We start from the raw sequence: 17,357 nt of genomic DNA, 5'->3' as shown, positions 1-17,357 counted from the left end.
CATGCATGTCACAATATAATGATATGCCACACTGTTTCAGGGAGCCAAATTGCTTAGCAAGTACTACTGGTTTTGTGATATTGGAATATACCATGGATAGATGTGTTAAAATGAAGTGTATCAGTTTTGAAATAAAAATAACATGTGCAGATCGTCATCAAACAGCATGCAAGCTCTTATCTTATAGTCAGGTTCACTATGTCAATAAATTATATTTCGTTCAAAATCATGGTAGATTAGCAAACCTATACATTTTTGGAAAGGTTATAGCATAAGGAAACTAAAAATCAATGTTTACATTTGGAGAGATACCTGTATGGCGGCCATTGGTCGAATGGTCGATCGAATCGAATTCGATGAATCGAATCGAATCGAATCGATCGAATTGGTCGAATGGTCGAATGGTCGATCGAAGTGATTGGTCGAATTGGTCGAATGGAATTGGTCGATTGGTCGAATTGGTCGAATCGAATTGGTCGGAATTGGCAAATGTAAACATTGATTTTCAGATTTTCCATGTAATAACGTTTACAAAAATGTATAGGTTTGCTCATCTACCATGATTTTGAACGAAAAAACATAGTGAACCTGACTATTAAAAAGATTACACAAACCCTTGCGGTCTGAGTGCTTTCCTCATGACACTTTGTCCAAGTTTCAATCAATTGTGTCCTCATACCTTTATCTGGGATATATTTGCAAATGCACCCATGACTCTTAAGTGCTTGTTGCTACCTTTTGAAACTTTCTACGTTTACCAAGTCCAGGCAGCATTGACTCAATATGTCAGTAATGAGAATTTGAAAAGTAAGATCAACAATTGGAGCAATGCATGGTGGGACTGTCAGACACCCTGCTGGTGCAGCAGAGCAAGGTAGGGTCGAAGCCATGTTCCATTGGCTCTGCCATTTGTTTCTGATCTCGTGTTACAGATCTCACATCCCAGTTTGCTGGCAATGTTCAGTAAAACACTGTGGGTTAATCGTAAATTAGGTACCAAATTACTTCTCTCTCTCAGCTAATTTGGGGCCTGTCCGCTCCCATGGCTTGGGCTAGTGGTGCAACCTTTGGAGGCAACAATACAATAAGTATTTGCTTGAACAAGAAAGCCATTATGAAGGTAGTTTTAACCTGCTATTGGTGGTTCCATCCCCCCCTATTTCACACACCTTCTTCTTTCTACTATTATTTTTATTTTACTATGTCCTAATCCTTTCTTTGTTCAAGCTCATCCATGAGCCTTGACTATGTATACGAAAAAAGCATGCCCTTCCCCCGAAAAGAGAAGGTAACCACCATGCAAACTGTAGTCACCTTCTGTCATAGGGAGGGCTTGTCTGTCTGTTACACATCTGGCTTCGCATTTAATCATGTGCAATGCCACCTTGTTCACAGGGATCCTCCCACACGGAAACGCAGGTTATTGGAAGGAATGCCCGCGACGCAGACATCGGTCAGCGTGGTATCTCTTCCTTCAGTGTCTTGCGCCAGACCTATGGGTGACCGGGCAGAGGGTCAAGGAGAATCGTCAACTTCGAAGAGCTCGACACCTGCTCTACACCACGCTACTCGTCACGGTTCTGCAATTCGAGCCCGGCACAAATCCGGCATGATTGAGGCCCACAAGCTCACAAAACGTGGTGGTAGAACATCGTTTTGTGTGAGCAACAGGCCAGCCGGCCGACGGGTGCTGAAGCGGTTGCTCCCAAAACCCGGTGCCGTTGCTATCATAATGACTGCCTTGCAGCTGCACTCCCCATCTTTGATTCTGCTAAATCCTAGCTCACCCTTCCACACCCCCATCTCTGAAGTGTGCAGACTTGTCTCTTCGGACTACCACAACAATTATAGAGAAGGTTCAGTACTTCATTCACTGCCTACAGCTTTTGGAGCGTCACATTGTTCATCAGATACTCTAGAGAGAGTGTCACAACAGCACCCGGCTAAGCAAATGAGGGAGGACCGTCTCTCGACTACCGTAGTAAACACAACAGTTGGACTCGAAACATCTATGGATGCCTCCTCCCCTGCTTTGGCAATATCCAAGGCTGTTCTTCAGCAAGTTAAAGCTGCCACAATGAGGCAGAGCAAGTTGAATAGCCCTGTGGCAAACAGCCAGCAGGTCGCCTCGGACGCAGCAAAGACTTTTAATCCGGACTATTCAATGTCTGAGAATCATTTGGCTGAAAAGGTTTCCCTTCCCTTGCATGCTGTGTCGAATTCCGTTTGTGGAAACCACAAGGAAAGTGCACACGCCAGTCCTTTAGGTAGAGGATGCAGCCCACCCGGTGTAATGGATGGTTTTTTCCCTGATTATTCTGAAGCAACGGGCGATGCACGTGAGGGTACAGCCATCGATATGCAGACCCAGACAAGTGATTTTAACACATTTTTGGAGCAGCTTTTCATAAATACAAACACTCCATTTGGCAGGCCTTCATCAGCAACCACGTATGAGACCTCTTCACAAACCGAGCTACCATTTGCCACAGAGGGTTACCTTGGAGGCATGGTGGATGGAGCAACACAAACGCCTTGGCTTGACAGTGCTTTGAACCTCTTCGATACGCAGACGCAGACCGATTTTGACCGACTTTTTAGCTCACCAGCGTGCTCTGTGGTCACTGGCTACGACTTCCAATCTGATTCTGAGATCCAGATTAGTTCATTGGAGACGGCCCAAAACCTTGGTTCGCACCAGAGTTCTGAGACCCAGACAGAGGTGCAGTTTTGTCCAGGTGAAAAGAATTACTTTGAATCGTCAGTTGTGCAGGATGTCTTTAACCTGGTACCGCATGGCACTGCATTGGATGAGACCATTTTGCCCGTTTTCATTTCTCTGGGGAGAGTAGGTGACGGCACCTTCTCGGGCTGCTCGGCTGACATTCCCGCTCCATCTTTGGACTCTGAGACTCAGACGGAGTTGGAGCTGGCGTTTCACATCGATTCATTTGATGATGGGCCTCTGGCAGCAAGTTCGGCTTTTACCATGACACCCTCTTCACTACTTGACACTGAAACTCAGACAGATTCGGCAGCTGGAGGCGTACGCGCGCCGCTGAATTCCACAGAAACGCAGACCCCACGCACTGATCTCGATGACTTTTTCTTCACAAGCATCGAAACACAGACCGTTGAAGACGACTTCCTGCTTGCTGACGTGGATTTCTCAATGGGGGAGCACCCGTCCCCAAGCTACTGCGGACTGCCGTCGCCCGATCCAAATGATACAACAGGTGTCGCAGACAAAAGCGGCACTTCCAACTTGCTGTCAGATTTTGAGTTTTGACATGATTCTACGAACAGTTTGAATCCTGTGGTTTATGTTGAATTTTTGGATCACTTTTTTTTTTTCTCTCTCTCTCTCTCTCTCTCTCTCATGAAAGGTTGTCGAGCACCGTTACGTCAAACTTGTTTAACCACATTGAATGGAATTTGGATTTGATGAACTCAGAGAGGATGTTGGCATCCTATAGACAAGATAAATAAACATAACTCACGGACCTATTTCTGCGTCGGAGTGGTGATCCATACAGGATCCATACAGGATACATACAGGATACATACAGGATCCATACAGGATCAACCTTTGCAGAGAGACTGCTTTGTCGGGACTCAGTGTGTCGTATCATGATTATCATGATGATGGGCCTGTTTAAAGTTCGCAACTGGCTCTATAAAGCAGGACGGATTAATTTGTTAATGTCAAACAAGGGAAATGCTGACTTGATTTTTTTTTTTTTCAAGCATTTAAGTTATTTATGTACGGATGGAGTATTTATAACATTCCCAAGACACATCCGATCCTTCAACTATGTGATGACCATCTCGATGGTTAAAACAATAATAAAAATGGGATGAAGAATACGTTTGCATTGTCATGGGCTTCGGCATATTTAAAGCAACCTGTTCAACGACTACCTTTTTGCAAATTGAAATATGTTTTTGGTTCCTTTCTTGTTTACAAAAGGAGGAACTACTGTTGGTATGGACTTGCTGAATGGCCTAGAAATTCACATAATTGCCTGTAAGCTGTCTAGCCTGGGCTCGAATCCCGGCACAGCTGTAAACTGTCATTCTGGTGTTTCACGAGCAGGTTGATTCATCCATGTGTGCAGCGTCCATCTGATAACCGTTAAACGGGTATGCCAGCATTAATTGGTGGACGTTAAATATCTCATTGTGCTTCGTGAAGAGTAGGTGAGCTATGACTGGCACCATGACCAAATTCCAAATGCATGCGCTAACTAGAACGGCACGCGGAAGAGTGCATACCTCCGCCAGACTGAACAGTTTGTTTTCTATCCCACTGATAGGCCGGATCTGGATTTGGAGCTGAACCAAAATCTAATCGGCTTGTTCTTGTCACCCAACCAACTCGTCCACCAAGTTTATTGATAGCTCATCCATAACTTTTTAAATAACATGTTATATATCGCTTTTCGCCATATCTCTCAATGGTGAAGAATCACTTTGAAAATGAAAAAATTCTCATATCCGAATCCATATTCAGATCTTCACCGAAATCTAATCGATTCCTCCTTGTCACACAGACAACCGGTCCACCAAGTTTCGTCCAAATCCGTCCATAACTTTTAGAGATATCCTGCTATATATTGTTTTTGGCCCAATGGTGAACAATCCCTCAGCTAACGATGCTACCCTGCAGCCTCATGCTGCATACGAACGAAGACTGATGTTATCTCTTGCCATTTATGCTTGCTTACTTGCTTAAGATCCTGTTGTGCCTGTCGACATAGCTCCTGAGGAACTCGTACCACTTCCGCATGTCCTTGTGCCCACTGACTGATCGCCATATAGGTGGTTTCTCGCTCCCTTACCTCCGCCGTGTGCCACCAGGCATCTGTTCATTCCATTTCCTCCATGATGTTTTCTCTTCCAGTCCTTCCTTCTACCTCCTTCTTGCCAACTCTATCTGAACAGAAGATTCACAAAAAAAAATATTTAACAGCTGTAAACAAAGGATTTGTTTCTGTGCCACGAGCATGTTTTCTTTTTTCATCTAATCGAGTGGGTGATTGGTTTGCATAAATTTGTTTAATTTTGGGAAATGAACTCTCTTCCTCTTACAGCAGAATATTCACCAGAAAAATTTCTTCTTGTAACCCTTGAAACTGCTTTGTAGTGTTTCTTTCCAATGAATAGTGTATGCAATACTGAGTAACACTCAACATTATTGATGGACCAAAAAAAGCCAACCCCTGCTCTGCGGGGAAAAATGGCCTCTAAAGGTGGTGCTTTTTTTCTTCTACTCAACATTATTGATGGGTCACAGCTGAGCAGTGGCTGTTTTACTTATTCATTCGTTTCGTTTGCAACCTGAGGCTGTTGGTAGCATCATTGGCTGAGCGTGCGCCGCTGATGCAGTGGCTGGTTAGGGCCGGAATTTGGAATTTGATCATGGTGCCACGAATACTTGCCTACTCTTCATGAAAGACACCGTGGGGTCTTTAACATCCACCAACTAATGTCGGCAGACGTGACGCACGTTTAACGTCCATCCGAGGTGTGGCACACACATTTATGAATAACCCTGCCTGTGGAACAGATGGCAGTTTATAGCTGTGTCGGGGTTCAAACACAGGCTAGACAGCTTAGAGGCGAGTGTGTGTACGTCTAGGCCATCCTGCCAGTCGTATTTATGTTTGTCCAGGGTCTAAGGCTCATGAAAGAGCAGTCGCACACAATGCAGGCACAGACACCACACGACACAGGATTGAGATGAACACGGATGTTGACCTTCGGAAAAGTGCTCCGGGTGCCAGCAGTGCTATATCTCTCTGCAGTCAGCCTGGCATTGTAAGGATAAATCCTCCTTCCCTCCCCCTCCTCTGCCTCCCTCCATTCCACTCCATGGGCTGCCAACTCAGTTTGTCCTGCTCTATCTTCTAAATGCTGAGTCAACCAAGGACGCAGTACATACCATTTTGATGGTAATTGAGCTACGGATTCCAAGGCTCAGGGTGGACGCTCTAATAACAATGCCACCAAGTCTGGTTATCCGCACTGTTCTAACCACAATGCTGATGAGAGTTTGCAGCTGTATCCACTTTGTTCACGCCCTGCGTCCTTCTCGACCTCATTCTTCCCCACATCCTTTATTTTTCTAAGTCTCCCAATATTGTGTTCCTCAACCTTGATGTTATTGTCACCCCCCTTTCCTCTCCCCACCCACTCCCCCCACCTCTTTCTACTGCTCCTTTTCGTCTGTTACGTCTTCATCCATTCTATTTTCCAGTTACTCCCTGAGAATCAACATTGTATACGAAAAAATAATCTTTTTGGTAACTCCAAGTCTCTAACCACAATGTGTTTTGTTGTTATTTAGAAACAGGAAAGCTTTTTGAGTTAGCCTCCTTGTGAAATATTCCATACCGAGATGCAAAGTAATCCCCCCCCCCCCCCACCCCCTGCCCCCATTTGTTTCTTCCCTGTAACTTGTTTGGGTGCATATAATAAGAGCCTGTACCTTTTAGCACTGGAAACACCTCATAAAGTGCAGAAGCATGACGCTTGACGCATTGTGTGGAATGGCAGATGGTACCCGCATGTACAAAATCGTAGGTTTGAGGAATGGATCGAGCGACTAATCCCAGGATAATCCTTTTCTGTTCCACATTTTCATGGCCTCTGCATCACCATGTTCATAGATATTTGCAATTTTTCTAATTTGTTAGCTTCGTACATAGAGCTACAGTGGATGTGTTGATATAGCCTATTACTAGCAAAAGTACCCATCGGTTTGTGATGGAATTAATCAAAACGCATGTTGTACTTCACAAACATTCTGCTCTATTCCCTCTATAATTAGCCAGAGGTCATCTTCCATCTGCTTGAAAGTGAGCTAACATCACCTTCATCAACCATCCTTCCTGTTTTATACGGCGTGAGCGAAAATAACATCCACTTCTCCGCAAAACTCCATATAGGTCGCTTTGGTTTGAACCTCCACTTAAAATGAGTGAAATGAAATATTTTGAAAATTTCGAATTATTTTCACTTTGATTTCAACATCACTGCAATGCATATTATTATGTTGTTTAAACTTTCTTCCTATAAGATGGTATGTAATAATAGCTACCACCAGGTGGTGCTATACAATGCACATTTACATAGAGAGATTTAGGTTCTTCCCCCCTCCCACCCTCTTCCCCCCCCCCCCCCCCCACATCCCCATCCTGAACCCTACCGAGCCAGATAGAAACATACCTCAGATATGCTACCCAGATAGAAACCATACATGGGATATTCTAAGGCAACATGCAAAATTTGGTTGGATTTGGTTCAGTAGTTTAGTTTTTGTAGCGTATGTAAACAAACAAACATGAAATCATGTATATGTATATGAAATTAGATGGAGTAGTGTTTTTACAGTGTAGCCCTGGTGTTGGCTTAGCGGTTAGGGTGCCGGCTTGGGATCCTAGGATCCTGGGTTCGAATCCCGGTCGATCGCTGAATTAACGCCAGGGGGGTTGACTCAGCCTGTCATCCCTCCGAGGTCGGCAAATTGAGTACCAGCTTGCTGGGATGAATGATCACGGTGTGCACCCCGATTTAGAATAGGCACACCGTATCCCTGCGCATCGTAAGAGCGTGACCAAGGGTTGGCGTCAGGAAGGGCATCCGGCCATAAAAACATTGCCTCAAACAGGGAACCATGATTGTCATGGGGCCCGCAAGGCCAACCCCCGCTCTAGCGGGGAAAATGGCCTTAAAAAAAAAAAACGATCAATATAGTGTTTTTACAGTGTAGCCCGTAGGGCAAAGCCATCTAGAACAGGGTTTGTCTGTCCGTATATATGTCTGTCCCTCAAAAACGTACGCCAATCAGATCTGAGGATCTGGTCACATGATATAATGTGATTATGTTTGTGATGTCATTATGGCGTACAACGGCTGACTCCACACACCGCCATTTTGATTTCTATGCCATTCAGCCCGAACATATCGTCGAACCTGTCATATATCACAATCGCCATGCTCTACATTTATGTTTTACCTTTTGGTGTGAAATGAAATCGCCTTTTGGTGTTTGGTTTTGGTGTGAAACACAAACAAACCAATTGTTAAAATGACCATTAACTATCGAAAGCATCGGCGTACGTATAGGCCTTAGGCTTCATGCCTTCGTGCCTCACCTTAAAGCTGTTTTGGACAAATTAACCCAAGTCTCTTAATACAGTAACATTGTCTTCATAATAACAATAATAATGTTAACAACATCGTAAATTAATTGACATATGTGGGAATATTACAGGCCCAGACCAGGAATCAAACCCAGGTCCTCTGGTGAACCGTACCCATGGTGACAGACAGCTTCGAGACTTAATACTCACATTATTTGCTGACGGGTATCCCCACCCAGGTCATACTATTCTTTTCAAGTAAAGCAACAAGCCCTGCTACGCCGCTGTTAGACTTTCGCTCTTGATTGTTTTCAGGAACGTGCTTAACGAGTGAAGATTCCATTAGTAATGGCTCAAAATGATTTTTTTTTTCAGTTGCATCCTTTTGTTTTTGGCTCTTCTGTTATGTCCGATTTGACTTTTTCGTTTCTCACTACTAGATATCATCATGGGTAAAGACGAATCAGCTTGACCGGGAAAGGCAGCCAGTACAAGGCTCATTTTACTTTGGTCTAGTGAAGTTTGTTTATCCTGGAATGGCGCACGTGAGTGAATTGGCAATGCAAGTGGTGTGTGCGTGTGCAGGTCGTCACGCTTGTCATTGCACAGTCCAAAAGGCAGGGTCCACAGTTTAGAGCAACTGCAGCTGCAGCACCAAGCGTAACTTCACTTTGATATGAAGGAAACTACTTCTGAAAATGGAATAACATATTTGATGACATTTGACACCGTAGTCTAACAAATTCAGCCTGTAAGGGTTTTGGCAGTTGTTAGATACTGTGAGTGCTGCATCTGAGAAGTAGTGGCTAAACAACACAGTCTCTGAATATATGCTTCGGGCTGCGTTCCAATTTGCAACACGTGTGTTTATTTCAAAACTACAATTACGAGGTGGCATTTAAGTTGCAATTGTTTCATCTGCGCTTTGACGCATTCTTTGAATTGCGTTTCGATTCACCTTATCATGTTGCACGCAATGCAGTGCAACAAAATTCCAAATCGGAGTGATCATAAAAGTGTACAGGAGCGTTTTGATGCCTGCGTAACTTTTGTTGTGTTGGCTGGTGATCCAGATCCAGCCAGGTGGCCCACCGGGCTTACCTGGTAAAGGATGTAGTGCGACTGCTCGGTTGTAGTGCTTCTGTGTATGCCTGAGCTGTTCGTGTATATTTGCTTCTATAACCACAACCACAGATTAGGCTTGGCCCTCCCTGGCAGAGGCGATGGATCTGGACTTTCGATACCTCCTGACTTTTCTGTGTATTATCCCACCTGGATCACTGCATCAAGGCATCACTTTGGGGAACGCCCTGCACAAGTGAATATTGTTACTTGATTGTGCAGTTTGGCTGATTTGTGATGGTAATAGCTTCAGGGTAATGTACATAGTTGCACTTTTGTAAATGTCTGACGGATTAAATGGGTTTGTTGTCTTGTATGTACAGTCATATATATATATATATATATATATATATGTATATATGTATGTATATATGTATATATGTATGTATATATGTATGTATATATGTATATATGTATGTATATATGTATATATGTATGTATATTTGTATATATGTATGTATATATGTATATATGTATATATGTATGTATATATGTATATATGTATGTATATATGTATATATGTATGTATATATGTATGTATATATGTATATATGTATGTATATATGTATATATGTATGTATATATGTATATATGTATGTATATATGTATGTATATATATATATATATGTATGTATATATATATATATATGTATGTATATATATATATATATATATGTATATATATATATATATATATATATATATGTATATATATGTATATATATATATATATATATATATATGTATGTATATATATATATATATATATATATATATGTATGTATATATATGTATATATATATATATATATATATGTATGTATATATATATATATATGTATATATATATATATATATATATATATATATATATATATATATATTGTTACAGACACGACTTTGATGTTATGGTGGGCCGAGCGGAATGGCCGCCGTGTCCGCACAAGTTACCCGATTATACTCGAACCTTGGCCGAGTCGCGCTACGCTAGATCAATGAAGGAAAAGGACACAACGGCTGGGATTAAAATGACACGACACCAGGGATACGGTTCTCAAGACCTCCGGAGGAGGTTATAATATGGCGGAAGGTTAGATTACAGGAATGAGAGGGACAGCATAGGAAGATAGGCACTTAGACACACTCTTATATTAGCCCCGACAGACGACAGATAAACGGGACAAAACTGACTCACACGGGGATTGATGGCAAGGAAAGCGGGCAGTCGATGGCTCAAGGTGCACCTTGGCTCAGGGACAGGGTACAGTACGGTCCAGTAGATGCAGGGAGGTCACAGCGCTCGGAGGTCGCGACTTGTCTTCTCAAGCTGGGGGCGCATCTGACGTCACGTCCGGTAAGTGGCTGCGTATATCCGGCGGGGAGTGACACGCCCTCGGCTAGTTAGCTCCGCCCCAGATGGAATCGGTCCGCCCTTCTTATTGGGTGCGGGGGGGCCACCGGGCTCGACGAGGAGCTGACAGGGAGCCCCTTCGTGGTAACCCCGTCGGAGCGCATGGTCAATGGCGGCTAACCGAGCCGGTGTGAGGACGCACACTCCCCCGTGCCGCGCCGCCCCCATTCTCCTCTGTTGTTGTAGTTGTAGTTGTTGTTGTTGTTGTTGTTGTTTCATGGGGAAGATGGGAGGAGGTAAGGGGAGGTCCTAAACTCACTACTGGTGCCATACAATCACATTCTGGTGCAACGAAGAGTCAGAATTAATGGAAACGAGTCCTTAACTGACATAGACTAAGAATAACTAGCAAGATGTCCGAAAGTTGTCTACGTGAGATGCGGTGGACCTGGGCACGACATTTAATGGGGGAAAAAGGGGAAGGTCGGTTCTACAGAGTGTTATTTACAGGCAATGGGACTAGGGAATGGGGGATTGGGGATAGTTGGGGAGTATTGGGGAAATAGGGGAATATTTACAAGCGGATATGGAGGCCAAATGCCATATTCGCAACATTGCACCCTTCTCTACCCTCGGGGCGTCCCGACCCGATAAATTTTTACCTATTTTAGTGTGGCACTCAGATGTAGTTCCCTCTACTATTAACTCTACCCTGAGTGCGACAGTTTTACAGATATTCACAAATGAGTAAATATGTCCCCCTGCGACGTTGCACCCTTCTCCTCACAGAAACACGCCCACAGGATAACCGAATCGCGGAAAGAATTCGCAAACTAAACATACAGCCGGTAGGGAGCATTATTTACAAGACTACGCTGATATTTACACTACGATCCAGGACCTGTTTTTGGAGGAACACATGCAGATGTTATGCATAGAGAGAGCACGCATGCCAGCATCGATACACCAACCCACGAGTGCTCTGTGGCCTTATGGCCTTTAATAATGTGCAGAGCACCCCATCCAAGCACCAAAAGCACCACCCCAAGCACCAATCGGTGCAGTCACCATTGTTCATTAAAATAAAAACAACAACCCCTAACCCTGCAGGTGTCTCTTGCTCTTCGTGTGGTGCACTTGGCCTTCTGGCTTCTTTCAAAAATAAAGAAAGGCGCCAACCGCGTCCATTTCTGTATTGTGGCCTTCAGTGGTGTCAACTAAAAGTGGTTCACCTGTATGGCATAGGTCCCACGTTGACCCATAGGTCCATCCACGGGTGGTGCTTGGCCGCAAAAGAACTGCGGTCCATTGTGGGTGGCCACCAACATTGCGGTCCATATGGTGTATCGATCCAGGCAGCAAGCAGCGAAAGTGCAGGCCCACAACTGCGTAGCCAGCACCTCTCTCTCCTCTCTCTCTACCCCAAAGCCAGATCCTCGGAGGTGGGAGACAAAAGAAGCAGACAAGTGAGTAAGGTGGTAAGGGCGCAAAAGTGCACGCAACAGAAGGTAATGCACACTAGGGGCACATGGGAACCAGGTGAGACAGGTACGTTCCTACCGTACGCTCCCCCCCCCCCCCCCACCAGGTAACCTACATGGCCCCTCCCTTACCCCTTACTGTATCCACAAAACACAACACTACCCATAAACATCTACTTTACAAATCAACAAACATCCCTACTGTCTTCCCCGTTCCTCCCATATACCAAATTCGTCTTCTCTCCCTCCTAACCAATCAAATTTGCCATTTTCAACTCTCATCAAAATTTGCCATCTCCAACTGAACATCAAAATTTGCCATTACCAATTCATCATCAGTCCCTCCTAAGGAGGGAGAGATGGAATCACCCCAATGTCTCATCCACGTCGTGATGCGTCTCACAAATCCTCACAGCAATTCTCATTTCCTGCACCAAAACAAAGAAAACACAGGTGTGGAGTCATCATCATCACCACAGGTAAGTGGCTGCGTATGGTGCGACAGGTTCATCAATCCTAACTATTTCCTAAATGACTTTAACAACTTTACACTACCCGGGGTCTTTCTCCGGCCAAACCATTGGCCCTCTCACACTATGGGTTCTAAAAACCAATTCCCATTGGCCAAACTGTGGTGCTTTTCAATTTGGGGTCTCACTCCCCCGATTCATCTCCCGGTGCCCTCGCACCATTTCTGGGCTGTGGCGTGTACCTCTCCCAGCGGGTCTACCCACCTGCACACCTCCACCACTGCAGTTGCCTCCGAGCTTACCTGCTCCTTACCCTAACCTAACTACCTGGGGAAGGCCCTCTGGCGCTCTCCCCACTCGGTGCCCTCTCTGGCACTGGGCTGCCCGATCCACACCCGGGATCCTCAGGCACCCACTCACAACTACCGGCTCCCAGAGCCCACCTGCGGCCTCACCTGGCCGACATCCTCACAATGGTGGAGTGTCCAAACCAACTACACACACTAACAGGCTACACGCCCAGCCATTTCCACAACACTGATGCACCTATCCATGTACCATTCTTTCACCCGCACCACAAATGCCAATATCCAACCACAATTTACCGATACCCTCTACCTAACACTTACACTACCCGCCCCGGGTACTCGTGAAAGGGGTCCACTCTTCCCCCATCCACACCTTCGCACCATGCACACCACTCCGTACCACTTACTCCAACTCTCTCCACACACCTGTACCTGCACACCTGTGCTCTCATTCTTGGTGCCGCCTGCACCCTTCTCTCCCCAAGCGCATTCGCGCTGATCCACAACACTCACTACTCATACACTGCTCCACACACCTGTCCAGTTGCACACCTGTGCAATCACACCTGTTCAATCACACCTGTTCAATCTTCAAACACACGGCATCATCTCATCTAACTACTCCCCTCTGAAACTTGCGCTTCCCAGTCGTCCCTTTAAACTATTGCGCTCCCACGTCATTATAATCCACACTAAACTACCTGCGTCCCCACTACAGGTATCAGTCACTAACTAAACTTAACGTTACCTAATGTCATCTTCTAGGGCCCTATCAATATAACCTAACCCACCCGGGCTAGTTTTCACTGCCATCAACCCCATAAGCTATTGCTCCTTTGCCCCCCTATGGGAAGGATGGCAGGGATGCCACCCTTACCCACCGGGTCCATCGCTCACTACCAATTTTGCACATCAAATTTCAACAAATCAAAAATTTGGCCAATCACTGCCCATCATCTGCCAATCATTACTGCCAATCCCTTGCCAATCATCAAATTTTGTTTTTCTCTAATTTTGGGGCCAAAACACTAACCTCATCACCCAGTCTACTCACTAATGCCTCTCGGTGCGCCAATTCCTGTCCAAAGCCAGGCTTCGTAAAGCCAAGCCATGAATGCGGGTTGTTCTGTGCCAGCGGCTGGATGCGTCCGGCACTCGGTGCAGGGACGGGGGCTTACCCGGGCCGAGATCCCACGCACCACCTCGGCGTGGAGCCATCCAATGTCCCGATCTCGACCTGCCGGACTGCCTCAACAAAAAGTGGTCGCCATGACGACCCTTTCTATCGGGCTGCCCGCTCCGCCTAGTGGAGCACGGACGCGGCCGTTCAAAGCGAGGCCCAGCACGCACCGAGGGCCCGATTCGGCTAAAAGTCGCTCTAACCTCTAACCCGGTTACCTTCGATGCCTCACCTGCATGCTTACACGCCGCAGCCCGCTCCTTGCTCACACATCCAGCCGTTCCCATGCTCCTCGTACCTTTCCTTACACACCCAGGTACCCTCATTCCACTCACAGCCTTGGTCACACACCTGACCACCGAACACTTTGGCACACATTCGTTGGTAGCACACCTCACCAACACACCTCTTCGCGCCCCCTCCTCTGTCACCTCCTCTGTGACAATCACAGGTGTGCCCTCATTCGCACACCCAACCACGTGCCTCACTACCAATTCCAGCGTGCATTCCCACTCACGCTCTACCATTCCAGGTGTGCTTCCTTTCTCGCCTGTCACAACCAACTCACGCTCCGTGTCACTCTTACTACCCTCACCTCCATTCTTGACAACGCACTCACCCTTACTCCCGACAGCGCACTCTTTCCTCATGCACCTGTCCGTTACACACCTCTCTCGCGCACACTCTCCCGTCACACCCTCTGTAACACTCACCACAGGCGTGCATTCTTCCCTGCCTTTGACAGCGCACTCTTTCCCCATGCACCTGTCCGTCACACACCTTTCTCGCGCACACTCTTTCGCACACTCTCCCGTCACACCCTCTGTAACACTCACCACACCACGCTTCCATGTGCTCGCTCGCACACGCGCTACGACCGACTCACTCTCGCCAGCACCCTCACTCCTTGGCACGCACTTTTTCCTCACACACCCCAGAGTCGGACTTTCTTGCACACCTCCTTTTTCGCACACCAGACCTGTCGCACACTTCACCAACGGCCTCTCACGAACACCCGGGTCTATCTCGACCCCCAAGCTTATTAAATCACCTGGCGCATCATACGCACGACCATATTGGTCACCACTTACACCGGGTCCTCTTTCTTTTCGCTTCTCCTCCATCACCTGCGAATCCCTCATCCGGTTAATGAGCACATCATCACGATTCGAACACAGACTTTGGACCAATTCTTTTATCTCCTCTTTTATCTCTTTCTTATCCTCTCTCCGTCGCTTCTTAATTTCGCTCACCCCTTCTTCCACTTCTTCTAATTTCTGCTTCACCTCTTTTATTCCCCGGTACGTCTCCTCAAGCTCGTCCTCCAAGGCTACCTTGACCGTTTCCATGTGCGTCCTCACCTGCCGGTCCTTCGTCTCCATTACCTCTATCACCTCGTCCAACCTCGTTGTCAGTCCCTCACGTACCATCTGACATTCCCTCTTTGTCGCTATCAAGTCGTTTTTTATGTCGTTTTGTGTCGCTTTTAACCCTCCTAATACCGCAGTGTTCCTTTGAACTTGCTCCGTTAGTCCTTTTTGTCCCTCTGTCAGTTGTTCTACTCCCAGCGTCAACTCCTCTATACCACCTTGCAATTTTACAGTCCCCTTTCTCACCTCCTTCTCCATGCGTTCCTTACAGTGCCTCACCTCCTCGCGCACTCCTCCGACCTCCTCACTCACCCCTCTTCTGATCTCCTCTCCCATCACTTGCATCTCCTGCCCAGATGCCACCCTCATCTGCTCCATTTCCTCCCTGTGAGCATCCAGTTTGGTTTCTACCCCCATTCTGACCCCCTCTATCTGCTGCCCCATTTGGTTAACTTCCCTTTCCGCTTGGTCCCTCATGTCCCTCAATTTGCCTTCCATCCTGTTTTCTAACCCCTCTAACCCATTTTTCACTCCCTCTATCTGATTCTCCTGGGCAGCCATTCTATTTTCTACCCCCTCTAACCCCTTTTGCATCCCTTCCATTTGATTCTCTTGAGCGGCCATTCTGTTTTCTACCCCCATTAACCCATTTCTCACCTCTTTTATCCCGTTGTCTAACCCCTCAAAATTATTGTCTAACTTCTCACCGGTACCCCTCGCTTCGTCCCTCATTACCCCCATTTGGCTTCCCATTACCCCCAATTGCTCATTCTGAGCCTCCATCCGGTTCCCCATTTGTCCCATACTGCTTTTCAAACCTCTAATTTGGTCTCCCAATTGCTCACCCATTTGTTCCATAAGGGCCCTCATTTGCAGGAGGAAAAGGTTCGAATCCACCAGGGGCGCTGCCACGGTCGCGGGCGCGGTGACCAGCGAGGCACCATTTTGCGCGCCCGCTACGTCGGGCGCAACGACGCTATTTTGTGCGTCTGCTACCCTCACTGCTTCGCTCTCCTCACGTCCCTCAATTTGGTCCTGGACCGACCCTGCCTCACTCTCCTCTAACGGAACCCAGCCGACTTGGTCTGCCATAGCGCGACTTTCAAAATTCGGGTTTTTATATTTGGTAAAACACAATCGAATTTCGCCGTTATAATTTCGAGCGCGGGAAACGCGCTCCGGATCGAATTCTACCTCCCAACACCAATTGTTACCCTAGTGGTACAATTGGTGTTCCAAAATTTGGGCCTAATAAATTTAGTCCCAGGTCCGAATCCGACACTCCTGACACCAATTGTTACAGACACGACTTTGATGTTATGGTGGGCCGAGCGGAATGGCCGCCGTGTCCGCACAAGTTACCCGATTATACTCGAACCTTGGCCGAGTCACGCTACGCTAGATCAATGAAGGAAAAGGACACAACGGCTGGGATTAAAATGACACGACACCAGGGATACGGTTCTCAAGACCTCCGGAGGAGGTTATAATATGGCGGAAGGTTAGATTACAGGAATGAGAGGGACAGCATAGGAAGATAGGCACTTAGACACTTAGCCCCGACAGACGACAGATAAACGGGACAAAACTGACTCACACGGGGATTGATGGCAAGGAAAGCGGGCAGTCGATGGCTCAAGGTGCACCTTGGCTCAGGGACAGGGTACAGTACGGTCCAGTAGATGCAGGGAGGTCACAGCGCTCGGAGGTCGCGACTTGTCTTCTCAAGCTGGGGGCGCATCTGACGTCACGTCCGGTAAGTGGCTGCGTATATCCGGCGGGGAGTGACACGCCCTCGGCTAGTTAGCTCCGCCCCAGATGGAATCGGTCCGCCCTTCTTATTGGGTGCGGGGGGGCCACCGGGCTCCGCCCTTGACGAGGAGCTGACAGGGAGCCCCTTCGTGGTAACCCCGTCGGAGCGCATGGTCA

General features: G+C 46.7%; 1 protein-coding gene across 5 annotated transcripts in view; it reads left to right on the top strand.

The window, feature by feature from the left end:
* Positions 1-3,865, top strand: part of ATMIN (ATM interactor) — a 41,370-nt gene extending 37,505 nt beyond the window's left edge. For all 5 annotated transcript variants that reach the window (XM_068128985.2, XM_068128984.2, XM_078784446.1 and 2 more), the window contains one exon: positions 1,396-3,865. In XM_068128985.2, the coding sequence (XP_067985086.1) occupies positions 1,396-3,289 (1,894 nt within the window). In that variant the 3' untranslated portion in view covers positions 3,290-3,865. The remainder of the gene's footprint in view (positions 1-1,395) is intronic.
* The last annotated feature ends 13,492 nt before the right edge of the window (positions 3,866-17,357 follow it).

Source organism: Myxine glutinosa, chromosome 9, assembly GCF_964187855.1.
Source record: "Myxine glutinosa chromosome 9, kmMyxGlut1.1, whole genome shotgun sequence".
NCBI classification, from domain to species: domain Eukaryota; kingdom Metazoa; phylum Chordata; class Myxini; order Myxiniformes; family Myxinidae; genus Myxine; species Myxine glutinosa.
The sequence above is the reverse complement of the archived record's forward strand: the minus strand, read 5'-3'. Positions and strand labels throughout refer to the sequence as shown.